Source organism: Mastomys coucha, unplaced genomic scaffold (genome assembly GCF_008632895.1).
Source record: "Mastomys coucha isolate ucsf_1 unplaced genomic scaffold, UCSF_Mcou_1 pScaffold20, whole genome shotgun sequence".
Taxonomy (NCBI): Eukaryota; Metazoa; Chordata; class Mammalia; order Rodentia; family Muridae; genus Mastomys; species Mastomys coucha.
The window spans coordinates 106,776,274-106,791,645 of record NW_022196903.1 but is presented as its reverse complement, the minus strand read 5'-3'; the positions used below and the strand labels follow the sequence as shown (position 1 = coordinate 106,791,645).

The 15,372-nt window shown below is 44.9% G+C and overlaps 1 protein-coding gene across 1 annotated transcript; it reads right to left on the bottom strand.

Moving 5' to 3' along the window:
- Nucleotides 1-1,227: 1,227 nt before the first annotated feature.
- Brk1 (BRICK1 subunit of SCAR/WAVE actin nucleating complex) lies at nt 1,228-14,435 on the bottom strand. The gene is made up of 3 exons (XM_031382939.1): nt 14,256-14,435; nt 2,321-2,403; nt 1,228-2,108 (listed from the first exon to the last, which is right to left on the bottom strand). The coding sequence occupies exons 1-3, from the start codon at nt 14,371-14,373 to the stop codon at nt 2,082-2,084; spliced, it is 228 nt and encodes a 75-aa protein (XP_031238799.1). The 5' UTR covers nt 14,374-14,435; the 3' UTR covers nt 1,228-2,081.
- Nucleotides 14,436-15,372: the final 937 nt, after the last annotated feature.

The window sequence follows — 15,372 nt, the reverse complement described above, 5'->3', positions numbered from 1 at the left end:
AAAAAAAAAAAAAAAAAAAAAAGAAGACAGGGTAACAACTAGCTTGTCAGGGCTGCCAGGACCCCAGCTCAGGTAACAACCATGAAAGTCAGGTCTGAAAAGGTTCACCTGTGCTGTCACTATTTAGAAAGCCTTGGATTTTGGAAAATGTTGGATAAGAGACTCAGGCAGTACTACTTAAAATGCCCAAGGTGTACCCCATGAATACAACACAGCTTGAACCCTCCTAATTAGTTCATCAGTATCCATGGCAACATGCCTTCCTCAAAGCAGCCAGCTGAGTTAGTCCAGGGAAGGGGACTCAGGTACTTTTTAGGTTACATCTGTGGTTTGAATATGCTTGACCCATGGGAAGTGGCACTGGTAGGAGGCATAGCCTTGTGGAGGTGGGCCTTTGGGGTCTCATAAATGCTGGCCAGTGCAATGAGGTTCTCTTCCTGGCTGCATGTTGAAGACAGTCTCTTCTTGGCTGCCTTCACGTCATGATGTAGGACTCTTGGCTCCTCCAGCATCATGCCTGCCTGCAGGCTGCCATGCGTTCTGTAATGATAAAGGACTAAACCTCTGACTTTTTAAGAGTTGCCTTGCTCATGGTGTCTCTTCACAGCAACAAAAACCTTAAGACAATCTACTCTGAAAATGTTCCAAATAATTCAGGGTGAATGCTAATGAGAAGACAGCAAGCCAGGAAGTCTGAGAAAGACCAGTACTGAATGAGCTTGTCTGGAAGAACAAGGGGGAGTGTTAACCTGAGCTGGACTTTGAATGTCAAACAGGGCTTGAATAGAAATCAGTGTGCACAGAGCATGATAAACTCTACCATTCTCAAGGGGAAGTGTTCTGTGGGGAAAAGCCTTTAGCAGTAAGTTGGCTTAAGTTTATAGGAAAAACAATGAGTCTTCGATTCTTCTGTATAAACTGCAGTACTTGCATGAGAAAATTGGTTTTTACATTTTGTACATGTGTACACTCATGTACAGGAATGCCACAGCAAGCACGTGGAGATCAGAGGACAACCTCCAAGAGTAAGTTCTCTCCTTCCACCATGTTGGTCCTAGAGAGAGAACTCAGGGCTCCAAGTTTGGAGGCAAGACCCTATGTGTTAAACCATCTCACAAACCTCAGGATTTACATTCACAGGATGTGTATCTTATAAAACTAGGAGTCTACTCTGGATACAGTTAAACTGGGAAGATGCTAGGATTTCAAAAGATCATAAACATCAGGTCTGATTCAATACTGTATCTTTTATTGGAGTCTAACAGACCTATATAGTAAAAGTCCTTGGTAGTTATCTGCTGAAAGACCAAATACTTCCAGGCTGAACTAGTTCAAGTGTCCAGACAGGAACCCTGACTGGAGAGCTGTCTAGGCTTTAAACCAGGGCTGCAGGTTTCTTCTGCTGCAGAGCACTCCTGCACATCAGACTGAGCAGTGAGCCCCTCTCCAGCCACTCTTGCCACCACAGTCACAGCAGTCAGACAAAGTTGAGTTTATTAGGGAAGCATGAGAGCCACCGATACCCCAAGTGACACAAAGAAAACTGAAAATGTCCCTTCAAGCCAAGTGGGGGCCTGGCTTAGACCTCCTAGAACAAGAAACTGGTGGGTTAGCCACAACATTTTCTGGCAACCACACTGCAGGGCACGAGTCTCAGCCAGGACTGCCCCCACCTCTCACAGGTGGAGAGAAGGCCGACTGTTGACAGAAATCAGTGCAGAGGCCATGGGAGCTGTAGGGAAAGTCTGAGAGAAAGAGAGTGAGAGGTGGGAAGACCTTAAAGAGTCCCAGCCTTTGCCTCTCAACACCTCACACACATGACAAGTAGTTCCAAACAATGTTACTGAAAAGGGAAAAAGCCTAGTGCTGATTCCAAGAGGTCCCCTGGACTGCTTGCTCCCCCATGCCACACCACACCCCAGGGCACACAGCAGAGCCCAAAGGCCACTTTTGAAAAAAAGAAAAACAAGAAAAAGCCCTGTTGCTCTGTAAGGAGAGGAGGAGGAGCAGAAGGCTGCTGGGCCTTTCCCACATGGCCAGTGTTCTGTACAGCAACTTCCCAGCAGCAGCGTGGCACGCTTCTAGGTGAGAGTCTCACCCTTTGTCACCTGTGAAGGGAAAACTGACATTTAGATAAAACGCAAAGGGTCTAAAGCCATTTTTTAAGAAATCCCATTTTGGATCCTGCACAGTGAGAAATGGTAGCAAAGGCAGCTTCAGAGTCCCAGAGACCTAAATCCAAGCAGAGCACTTAACTTCTGCAAGGCTGTTCTGAGTAGAAATGTGTATTCCCTCTGGGGTAGCCTGTGACCATACTCACCCTCGCTTCAATGTACTCTATTCTCCGTTCAAGGGCTGTCAATTTCTCATTTAGTGTTGCCAGTCTTGAACGACAAGACATATCTGGTAAAAGGAGACTAATGTTCAGGATTAATGTCACTCCAAACACCCACACCCACACAAACCCTCTGGGCTGAAGATGAAACACTGTTTCAAGTACATGTGGGGACTGGGGATATGGTAAGACTCATTTAAGGATCAGCTACTCAGATGCTGTGGAACACTCAGGGTGGTAGGCAGAGAAGAATCATCACCAAGGAAGATCCATGTCTTGTCTCATAGCCAAGGCTAGTCTTGAACTTGCAGTGATCCTCCTGTCTCAAACTAAATTTATGGACCTTAAAAATGTGATAGCAGCAACATACAACTAATATGTAAAGGATGTATACATAGCTTTGTCAAGCAGCAAACTAAGAGTTTCAAGAGAAAGGACCTAATGAGAAAGGAAATACAGAAGCTCTTCAACCTACGGTATAAATTCCCTGGAAATTAAACTAGGAATATGCACTAAATGCAGCACACTGAGAGCACCAGCTGTTTCTTGAGCCCACAGGGCTGAGTGGGCGCTGTGTTCCTCTGCTCCCTGGCAACACAAGTACCACATGTCGCTAGCCCTGGAAGAGATCAAAACTCAAAACCTGAGAATGGTTTTAGGCTAGGGTTACAGATCAACAGAGGAGGCTTGTCCTGGATTACTCCAAGTTCAATGCCCAACCCTGTAGCAGTGAGGGAGAGTCCTGAGGGTCACAGCCAAAATTAAGGCAAGGAAGGGAGGAAGACGAGGTCCAGAGAGAAGGGCGCCAAAAGCCCACACTATTTTAAGTGTCTGTCTGTCTGTATGCCTCATGTTCACAGCCTCATGCTCAAGGATCAAGTTGTAAGCTCTCAGCTACTACTCCAGTGCCATGCCTACCTGCCTACCTACCTGCCTGTTGTTATGCCCCTTCCCCCCATGGTCATGGACCCAACCTCTGGAACTGTAAGCTCCAAAATAAACTCTTGTATAAGTTGCCTTGGTCATAGTGTTTGGTCACAGCAGTTGAAAGGATGCAACCAGTATCAGCAAGTGGGCTACTGCTGTGACAGGCCTGACCATGCTTTTTGAAGGAATGTACAAGACTTCAGAATAGAAGAGCAGCTGAACACTGTTTTAATGGGCAAACTTGATAGGAGCTAAAATCTGCCTGAGGTTAAATTGAAACTTTGGACTAATTTCCGTGGCAGAGGAAATTTCAAGACAGAAACTTTGTGGTTGGATTACTAGTAATTACTCTTTTACAGGTCTACAATGAAATAGAGCAAGCAGGGCAAGAAGAAATACAAAATACACAATTTGAGGAAAAAAAGATCATCAGGAAATTTAACATTGGAGCCAAGGCTTGCGCTGAAAGAAATAAGATTGATGAGAAATGGAATGAGGGAATGAGCACCCTCAGGGCAAGACCCCACCTAAGCTAATCCTGCAATTTATGGAAGAAAAAGGCATAAGGAATTTTCTGCTCCTAAAAGGCAATACAGATCAAAGTCTATAAAAATGTAGGGGCCAGGCTCCATCCCCAACAGGCAGCATAATTTGGCAGTATTGGCCTTGTGGTTCTGGCTATGGAATCATGAAGGATACATGAGAAAATGGGTTGTGGAATCTTCCTCCAGGATTGAGAGCTGCTGAGGTCAAGCGTGGTAGGGAGCCTGTGCATAGCCCACAGCCGCCACTGTGTGAACAGTGAAAGTGAAGCCTTGATCACACTGGCGATCAATCCCACTGTGCTAGAGTTGTGGGATAGCTACTAGGGACAGCTGCAGACAAGGAGTAGAAATAACCCGAGGGAGAAGTAGGCTGCAGTCACCAAGCTGTAAGGAACAACCATATAAGACCTTTTGATATCAGACAGAGAGACAGGATTTGGAGTTTGCCCTGCTGGGTTTCCATCTTGCTTGGTCCAGCACTTCCTTCCTATGCCACTATTCCTCCCTGTTGGAACAGTAATGCATACTCTGCCACTGTATACTCAAAAGACCACAATTTGCTTTTTATGGGGGTTACAATTAGGAGACTGGACTTTTAAACTATATTGAAACCATGGAGACCATTTCTTTTTCCTTCTTCCTTTTAGAGACAGGGGTCTATATAGGTAGGCATGGCTGTCCTGGAACTCTCTATGTATTAGACCAGGCTGAACCTGATCTCACAGAGATCTGCCTGCCTCTGCCTCTTGAGTGTTGGGATTAAGGGTATTACTATACTTGACTACGGAAACTTTTAAAGTTAGACTAAATTCATTTTTGCATTATGATATGGCCACAAGCATATGGGATTCAGGGACTAAGTGGAATATGGTGGTTTGAATGAGAATGGCCCTCGTGGGCTCAAAAACTTGAATGGTTGGCCCCCAGTTCACAGGACTCTTTGGGAAGGATTAGGAGGTATGGCCTTACTGGAGATGTGTCACTGGGGATTGAGGTTTTTAAAGCCCATGCCATTCCCAGTTAGGTGTGTATGTGTGTGTCTCTCTCTCCCCCCCTCTCCTCTCCCCCCTCCCCACTCTGCCTCATGCTTGTAAATTAAGATGTAAGCAGTAGGTGTATTACTCCAGTGCCATGCATACCTGCCACCATGTTCCCCACCATAATGGTCAGACTCTACTCCTTTGGAACCATGAGCCCCAAAAGAGCTCCAAATGAAATGCTTTCTTTTATAAGTTGCTTTGGTCACTGTGTTTTGTCACAGCAATGAAAAGTAACATTGTCTCATCATTTGAGCTCTTGGAAATTAATCAGTTACTAATGTGGGAAGATGTGGGAAGACTGCTTCAATATTACCCATGGAGACCTTTCTGAACTAGAGAAAATTCAATTACTAACAAACACATGATGGAACCTGAGATTCTATCTGTGAAAAGCAGCCTTGACTCTTTGCTCTGCCTTTTCCAATCTTCTTTTTTAAAAGATTTATTTATTTTATTTATATGAGTACACTATAGCTGTCCTCAGACACACCAGAAGAGGGCGTCAGATCCCATTACAGATGGTTGTGAGCCACCATGTGGTTGCTGGGATTTGAACTCAAGCCCTTGGAACACCAGTCGGTGCTCTTAACTGCTGAGCCATCTCTCCAGCCCCCAATCTTCTTTCAGTACCTCCTCCAGAATGCAATCTAGACTCCCTTAAAATACCTTTCTCTTCTGACTCCTTTACCTGAAACCACGAGACCCTTTTTCCTCTCAACTGTCCTCAGCAATGGAAAAAGGGGACAAATGATGGCTACTTCCTACTACCTCCTCCAACCCACATTTCTATCTCAATAACCTTTATTCTTTGAGTCTGAAATAGCTGCGAGATCACTCTGCACTCCCATCACTCCGCACCGTCTCCCACAGGATGAGTCAACAGCAGCAAGCTAACAACCTTCCTTTTCATCTCTCCTCTGGCTGCTTCTACAAAAACATTCACTTTGACAGATCTTCCTACACTCTGATCTAGCCTCAACTTTCATCATCTTGCCTATCTAATCATTCTTCTTCACCAAGATTAGGTTAAAAATTTGCCTCTGAGAGGTCGTACCAGAAAAATTGCAAGTCTTTTTTTTTTTTTTTGGTCCGAATATATCTGAATTCCTAAGGACGAACTTCTGATTCTTAAGTTACTTGCGTCTCTGGCTGTCACTCTCCCTACTTTAGATAAACAGTTCAAAAAATTGTAAGTGGGCTGGACGGTGGTGGTGCATGCCTTTAATCCCAGCACTTGGGAGGCAGAGGCAGGCAGATTTCTGCTATTTTAGATACTTTTTTTAAGGATTTATTTATTTATTTATTCATTATATGTAAGTACATTGTAGCTGTCTTCAGACACTCCAGAAGAGGGCATCAGATCTCATTATGGATGGTTGGAAACCACAATGTGGTTGCTGGGATTTGAACTCAGGACCTTCTGAAGAGCAGTCGGTGCTCTTAACCACTGAGCCATCTCTCCAGCCCCGAGGCAGGCAGATTTCTGAGTTCGAGGCCAGCCTGGTCTACAGAGTAAGTTCCAGGACAGCCAGGGCTACACAGAGAAACCCTATTTCGGGGGGGGGGGGGGGAGTAAGTAGGGGAGTAGGGTGGGCTGAGAAGATGCCTCAGTGGTTAAAGCACCTGCATAAGGGCAGGAGTTCAGCAACTCATATAAATGCCGGGTGGGCAGGGCAGCCTGCCTGCAATTCCAGCCTCAGAAGGCTGAGATGGGATCCTCCTCAGAGCAAGAGAGCTAGCATGACTAGACTTCATATCATCCAGCTTTGGGATTGACAGAGAGACCTGCCTCAGTGAGTAAGGTGGGAGTAAGTGTACACCACACACACTCACACACACACTCACACACACACTCACACACACACACTCACACACACACACACACACACACACAAGACATTCACCCATTCTCATTAGTTTTTCAAACTTAGTTTTCATACCCCTTTTTCATACTTAGTTTCATTGACTTGTAATTCACATGCCATACATTCATTTACCTGTAGGTGTGCAACACAATGCTGGCTGGGCCCTTCTTTTGAAACCTTACTATCTGCTATTGCTGCCTCCTCTAATTTCCAAGTCTGATTTACGATGCCCATGCAAGCAACCTCACTTTAGAAACATGATACCTTACTTTATAAAAAAAAAAAAAAATTCATTTTTGTGTGTGTGTATACACATACCCTGGCACATATATGCAAGTCAAACATAACTTTTGGGAGTAGTTCTTTCCTTTAGCCACATAGATAACAGGGACTGAACTCAGGTCATCAGGTACCCACTGAGCCATCTCACAGGCTCAATACTATCACTTCTGTCAGGACTATCCAACATGTATAGAGTTCCATTTACTAGGATGTTTGGAAGCTCAAAAGCAAAAATCTCTCTGACAGTTGTATTTCCCAGGAAAAGAGATACACAGAAACCACTGGAAGACAGAACCAGAACCTGGGAGGGCTCTTTCCTAGAGAGCTGTGCTGTTCTACCTGTCCATCTGGCAAATCAATCAGAACCCTAGAATGATACTCTGGAACTGGCTTATATGAATTAACACTGCTGAGGAAGACAATGCACAACTGTAGACACAGGCTCCAGACTATGCCTGAAGTTATATGTATTTGGTTCATAGGCTAGGTGTAGCACAAGGGTAGAATGCCACCTCACAAACTTTAGGCCACACCAGAACCTGCTATTTTAAATAAAAATAACAGGGAGAGCATTCAGCAACTGGGCAACTCTGAACCCTGCATTAAAGTACACTTTGTCACCACTCAATAAAAGCAGGTCTTAGGCTAGAGAGATGGCTTAGCAGTTAAGAACACTGACTGCTCTTCCAGAGGTCCTGAGTTCAATTCCCAGCAATGGCATGGTGGCTCACAACCATCTGTAGTAGGATCTGATGCCCTCTACTGGTGTGTCTGAAGACAACTACAGCGTACTTATGCAAAATGAAATAAATAAAAGCAGGTCTTTTTTTTTTTTTAGTTTTTCGAGACAGGGTTTCTCTATATAGCCCTGGCTGTCCTGGAACTCACTCTGTAGACCAGGCTGGCCTCGAACTCAGAAATCTGCCTGCCTCTGCCTCCCAAGTGCTGGGATTAAAGGCATGCGCCACCACTGCCTGGCAGAAAAACAGGTCTTATCAGGGTGCTTGCTTGTATATCCACAGCATCACTACTGACAATACTAACATGATTTCCTCTCTACATTTATTATTAGTTTTTAAATATTGATTTATTTTATGTATGAGTATACTGTCGCTGTCTTCAGACACACCAGAAGAGGGCATCAGATCCCATTACTGATGGTTGTGAGCCACCATGTGGTTGCTGGGAATTGAACTCAGGACCTCTGGAAGAGCAATCAGTGCTCTTAATTGCTGAGCCATCTCTTCAGCTCCTACATTTATTGTTTAGGTAAGATCTTTCCTGCATAGCCTGGCCTAGCCTGAGACTAAAACTTAACAATCCTCCTACTTGTTGCTTCCGAAGAACTGGGATTACTGGAATGTCTCACCACCCTTGGCTTTCTGTCTCTGGATTATTTCATATACTCCCTTATTACAACAAAAATTAGTACTAGCTTTATCTTCTGGGTTTGTTTGGTGGGTGTTGGGGTGTGAGGGTGGAGGAGGTCTATTCTATTTCCAGACAATGGTTCCTTATTAGTTCAGGCTAGAGTGGAACTCATTATGTAGCTCAGGATAACTTTGAATTGGAAATCCTATCTCAGCCTTCTGAGTTCTGGGATTGCAGGTGACTGCTAAGCTCTTGGCTTGTTTTTGAAGTCAAGTTTTAGTTCCTGGATGAGTCTTGGTAGGGAAGAGTCTGAGATCTGCAAAGGAGAAACATCCCTTTTCCTGTGTTACAAGGGAGAAGTCTCTGCAGAGATGTCTGTATCACATGTGTATGAATCACATTTTACAGAGGACAAAGTTGATTTGGGGTTTTCTGCTGCACCCTAGATTGGGAAAATGAGCTGAATTCTAATTCTTCAGGTGCAACAAGAAATGGCCTACATGGCTGTTATTTTCCCTGAAGATATTAAAGACTCATTACTAGGTAGTTTTTGAAATAGTTGAAGTTAATACTTTAAAGAAAGGAGTAACTAATTAGAAGGCAGAACCTCATTATGATACACAATTAAAAGCTAAAGCAATTTAACTGTTAGCTGAGCCTTTAGGCAAGTTCCTGGTTGACAACTCATGAACTTACAGAGACATCACCAGGCTGAGATGCTCTGAGTCCTAAGGAGAAACCAGTCTGGTGGTATGCATGGATGACTTAGTAAGAATTGCATGGGGTATAACGTTCCGTTCCACGCCCTTACCATACCTCCTAAGTTCTGGTATGCATCTATGAGGTTTGTACCATTTATGATTATCTAACTCAGTGGTACAAAGATTCTATAGATGAGTTTGAAGAGACATTTGGAGTTCTTTGAAAATTACAGCAAACCCAAGTTCCTACCCTGACACAGGGTAGAGAAACAGATGCTCTAAAGGGAGAATGTATTCTTTCTTTCTAGATGGCTAATGACTATCTGAACAACTTTTACTCTTGTAATTCCAGCTTGTGAGAGGACAGTCACAATCTGTGGTTCTATTTCAGTGTTGGACAACTGCCTGAACCTGAGGCCACAGAGATGATGACACGCAGTCACATCTAACACTGCTCTGTAATGTGGGTTGAGTGAACTTTCTGAAAAAACATTATCATAGACTACTGGTCTGCATTTTTAGACTCTGTCCTGATTCTGAAACTAAGAAGTTTAAAGGGGGAGGTGTTATTTTTAAGCTCTATTTTTATACTTAATTAACAAATTCAAGGCTGGGTGGTGGTGGCACACGCCTTTAATCCCAGCACTTGGGAGGCAGAGGCAGGTGGATTTCTGAGTTCGAGGCCAGCCTGGTCTACAGAGTGAGTTCCAGCACAGCCAGGACTACACAGAGAAACCCTGTCTCAAACAAACAAAAACAAAAAACAAAAAAACAAAAAAAAACAAAAAAAAAATATGTAAATAATGTTGGAAGGCTGAGGTGGAAGAATGTTTGATCCTTCAAGTTGGAGACCTAAGCCTAAGTGACATGGCGAGACTTTCTCAAAAAGGGGAGGAGAAAAAGTAAAAAGGAACAGGGAGCAGTAGTGCAGGACTTTAATGCCAGAGCTCAGGAGGCAGGGGCCAGGCCAGCCTGCACCGCAAGCTCCAAGCCATCCAAGGCCAGCCTTGGATCAAAAGGTCTCAACAAAACCTTGTCTCCAAACCCACAAACCCACAAAGCAGTAACAGAAGCTTTCAGACTGGCTGCCCCTCAGCAATTATGTGACTATTGAAGGAAACTATCTCCATATCTTACTAACGAATTTGGAGACCTTGTCTCAAATCCTACCCCCAAAACGAAAAAAAAAAAAAAGTAATAAACTAAGAAAAGAAAGCCAGGAAGAGCAGGGGTCATGTGCACACCTGTGATCTCAGTCAGGGAAGCTGAGGGAGGGAGACAAGCTTGAGTCTATGTGAGATGCTCTTGGCCAGCTTGGGCACACCATGGCACCCTATTTCAAAGACAAACACACAAAAAGGAGGAGAGGATGAAGGAAGGAGGGGAGAAAGAAGAGTGAGGACAGAAAGATGAGGAGGAGGAGTAAACAGTACTCCTAAGAGATTTAGAATTATGACAATAGGTATGATAATACCTATTATCTAGCCCTCAAAGAAGATTCAAAGTTCTAGATCATCCTAGAAACTTAGTAAGACCCTGTCTGACAAATTTTGTCAGTAATAAGACATACTTTCTAGGGTGTACATATCAAAGGTAAAATATATGTGGACTAAAGTTTAATGTAGCCAGGCCTTTATATAGACACAGGTCTATAGTCTCAGTTACATAGATGAAGCAGGACTTGAGCCTGGCCAGGGGTTAGCAACCAACTTGCACAGTGAAATCACAACTCAAAACCAAAATAATGTTTAATAGTATAGGCTGGTAATATAGATTGAGCAGCATTTATAAACTGAATCCCTAGGACCAAAACACACACACACACACACACACACACACTCTCTCTCTCTCTCTCTCTCTCTCTCTCTCTCTCTCAAAAAAAAACAAAAAACAAAAAACAAAAACAAAAAACAAAAAACAAAAAACAACAAAACCCAAAACAAAACAGCCTGGTGTGCACACAACTTTAATGCCAGCTCCTGAAAGGCAGATCTTCCTGAGTTCAAGGCCACCCTGGTGTACATATTGTGAGTTCCTGGTCAGTCAAAGCTATATAGCAAGTCCTTGCCTCAAGAAACAGAAACAAACCTAGAAACCTTCCGATTTTGATTGTTCCACGGCAGTTAGGTAATCATCTGAGGGAACAGCTTACTGATGCAATTCAGTTAGAATGTAGTTGCTGTTACTAAGACCCTGATTTGGAACAGTGAGATACTATACCACTCTTAAATTCTAAAAAGCAGATCCAACTAAACAGGACTTTAGGTGCTTTGCTGACTGAGATGTCATTAATACTTTGGTTAGACACTGTGTGCACATCTCTGATATTAACTCCTACCAGATAAATGAAGTCTTTTAATTGTGCTTGTTAAAACATTCTTTGTGAGTAATGTTTCCAACTACTTCCCACTGCTTCTCCCTTCTAGGCCAAAGACTCAAACCTAAGTTCCTATCACAGTCCATTCTGGCCCCACCCCCAGCACACAACACTTTAGGTGTTTGGTTTTGTTCTGAGACAGGGTCTTATTCTTTAGCTAGACTGGCCTTAAACCTATGGCAATTCTCTTGCCCCGGCCAGGTAGGATTACAGGTATAAACCACCACGTCATAATTTCTTTAGTTTGATTCTTACTTGAGGGAATGTTTTTCAGTAAGGAATGCCGTTTAAAGAAAAAAAAAAAAGTGAACTATTCCAGTTCTCTGGCAAAGTGGGAGAAATCAACTATGTGAACCCACACTGAAATAGTTTACACAGAAGGTACACAACAAGTGCAACTTAGTGGTAGAGTGCACTAACATTCGCAAGGTCCTGAGCCAAAACCAAAAACCTCCGCAGGAAAACTAGACTGGGTAGCAGGACAAATGATCAGTTCTCTGCCAACACACCTGCCTTAGCACCGAATCATGTTCCCCTCTCTTATACTCCTTATATCAACTTCCTCTGGGGATTCATGAACTCTTTTATTAACTACTGTTCTCTCCTATAACCTCCACAGCAACTCATGGGTGTGGCGCTATACCACCAACATAGACATTTGTGCTGGTCTCTCATTAACTGGTATCTTTAACCTCCATTCCCTGTTGAGAAAATCCATGTAAGATTATGTAAGGTCATATGTAGAGAGGCCTACATACTTTGTAAGTACACTTCTAATCCCAGCATTTGAGAAGCAGAGCTATCACAAATTAGAGGACATCCTGATCTGCAGAGTTCCAGGCCAGCATAGAGTGATACACAGTAATTATCTCAGGAGAGGAAGGAAACAAAGGTTGAGGAAGGAGAACCATGACTTGTAGCAATTTACACGACTCAAAACCAAAATGGAGTAGGGGACACGGGAAGATGGACAGACAGAGTAAGGTCTCTTATTTATGTTGTATTCGAAGGTGGCTGTGGGCATAGACTATGGTACCACCGTGGGGTCAGAGACAACTCGTGGGAGCTGGCTCTCGCCTTTCACCTTGTGGATCCTGAGGATTGTCTTAAGGCTGTCGGACTTGGTGGCCTTGACCTGCCAAGCCATCTCAACAGCCTGAAAGAACTCCTTTGAATACAGAAAATGGATTTTTTTTTTCCTTTTCTTTTCCTTACATTGGCAGCCTCCCTCCATATGTCTATGTCATAGCCCCTGGAACTGGAGTTATGGACAGTTGTGAACTGCAACGTGGGTCCTGGGATTTGTACCTGGGTCCTTTGGAAGTGCTCTTAACAGCTGAGCAATCTCTTGAGCCTAGAAAATGGTTCACTTTTGTGGCTGTTTTGAGAACCAGGCTGGCCTCAAATGCATAGCACTCTCCCAGCCCTCATCTCTCCAGTGCTAAGAGTAGAGGTGTGAGCCACCACATACAGCAGGAAAGAGTCCCCGTGTTTTTCACTGCCATCAGACCTGTGTAAGAACCAGCTAGCTACACCTGCTGATGTTTGCTTTGTTCTATCAGGTGGGACTCAAACCCTCTACAAAGCAGATGACTTTGAGTTCCTTCTGGTCCTCCTGTCTCTGCTTCCTGAGTGCTGTTATTAGAGGCATGGTGTGTGCATGCTAGGCTAATACTCTACTGACTGGGCATCCCCAGCCCCTTAAGGATGCATTTCTGATTTCTTTTTTTGTTCTCTTTTCTTAAAAAACAAAAAACAAACAAACAAAACACACACACACACACAGAGGGAAGAGAGGAAAAAACAAAAACAGAGAAAACTCTTTCCTTTCTAAGGAGTGGGGGATGCCAGTGTCTTGTGCATGCCACTCAGCTCAACCCCTGAACTACACCCCATAATTGAAGCTGTTGCTTTGTCACCTTCTATTATACTACTACTTAGGACTCATCGGGTCTTTAGCTAGAAAATAATCGACTCATTTTAATTTTTTTCAAAATTACGGCACTTTCTCCCAAAGATGCTGAAAGTTGCTAATTAGTAGAACCAAAGTACTCTGGATGAAAAAGATCACTGGATGCCATCTGCACGTCTTGTATTGTGTAAGAAAGTCCCCGAAGGAACCCTTCCGGAGAACATAAGGAGTCTGTGACAGGTTTTCAGTCCAGAAGGCTGGGAACAAACACAGAAAGAAATCAAGACTGTCACCAGCCGGCCACATCTAGGAATAGTTTTTGGAAAAGTGGACTCTGCTGAAATCATCTGCCCTGTTAAATCCGAGGAACCAGACAGAAGCATCCAGAACACTACCATGAAGCAGATACAGGGCTACAAAAGGCATTTCCAAGGCCCGAGAGGGCCCCATCCCTTACAACCCTCAGCACTAGCACCTAAGGGAGCCGGGGATGAATGAATGGCAGGGGAATGGCTATACGGGAGCAACAGAAGGCATGACATTAAGGGGTTTCGGACGTGTTCCTGGAGGAGATGGACAACTACCAGGAAGGAGTCTCTCGACACGGCTGCGCACTGCGTGCCCAGTGGAGACTGGCAAGGAAGCGTAGCGCAAACCAGGACGGATGATGATGGATGGGTCTAAGAGGCTGGGCAGTGGGCGTGCTGACCTGCGCAAGCGGGGCATGGCCATGGGCAGGGAAGACCCACGGAAACGGCCTAGTGAGGCTCATGGTGAGGGGACTGGGGCCGGCGGGGAGCCAAAGAGGAAGCGAGTAGCCGGGACGGCGCGCCTCTCCTAGGCGCCGCCGGCCGCCTCCGATGCCTCCCTCCTCCCAGCCTCCCCTGCTCTCCCGCTGACCGAAAGAGTTGAGAAAGTCCGAGATTTTCTTGATGCTGCTGGTGATGATCTCAATGTACTCCCGGTTCGCCCAGTCCTGGTGAATCTCCCGCTGCACAGGATCCTCTTGTCCCGCCATGGCGGCCTCCTGAGGAAGAGTGACTGCGCAGGCGCGGCGACCTCCACAGGCCTCCAGCGCGCCTGCGCTGCCAGCCCGCATCCAAGTGTTCGAGCCCCAGAAAGGCCTGGCAAAGCGGCACGCGTGCGCACACTCACTCCCTGCGTTCCAGCTTGGCTCCCACGCTGGGGAAAACGATGGGAAGACTGAGAGCTATCCTGTCCCCGGCTGCAAGCACCCGCTGATCACTTGCCGGTCTTGTCATTAGGGGGCGCCCACATATCCTACCTCCGCCTAGGGTTGCTCCAAGCTTTCTTGCGCCTTGTCAGCAGAGATGGGCACAATCCACGAATCCTATTTATTCAAAAGGCTTTTCATGCTTGGGTCACAACTCTGTTCATTCTCGTTTTCTTTTAAAATGTGTTGTTGTTGTTCTTCTTCTTCGAGACAGAGTCTCTCTGTGTAGCCGTGGCTGTCCCTGAACTCTCTCTGTAGATCAGGCTGGCCTTGAACTCACAGAGCTCTATCTGCCTGCCTCTCCCGAGTGCTAAGATTAAAGGTGTGAGCCACCACCGCCAGGTTAAAATTATTTTATTCGTACTATGTGTGTGTGAGCACCCACGTGGCACAACATTCGGTGGAAGTTACAGGACAACTTGCAGGAGTGGGTTCCTCACCTTCCATCTTGTGGGACAGAACTCAGGTCATCAGTCTCAGTGGCAAGTGCCTTTATTGATCGAGGCATCCCACTATCTCTGAATCTCCATATTTACCAAATGAGCAAAATAATTTTTTGTTTGTTTTTATTTTCAAGACAGGGTTTCTCTCTCTGTATAGCTCTGGCTGTCCTGGAACTCACTCTGTAGATCAGGCTGGCCTGGAACTCAGAAATTCACCTGCCTCTGCCTCCCAAGTGCTAGGATTAAAGGTGTGAGCCACCACTACCTGGCTGCAAAATAAATTTTTAATGCTAATACCCAACGATGAACCAGGTGAAGCAAAATGGTAAGTCACAGTGTA

Bases quoted from the DNA above. Each gene is read 5' to 3' on its own strand.
- Brk1 (XM_031382939.1), bottom strand. From the start codon at position 14,373: ATGGCGGGACAAGAGGATCCTGTGCAGCGGGAGATTCACCAGGACTGG. The intron at 2,404-14,255 runs GTCAGCGGGAGA...TCCTTTTACCAG, and splicing joins GGACTTTCTCAACTCTTTCG to ATATGTCTTGTCGTTCAAGA. The intron at 2,109-2,320 runs GTGAGTATGGTC...TTCCCTTCACAG, and splicing joins TAGAGTACATTGAAGCGAGG to GTGACAAAGGGTGAGACTCT.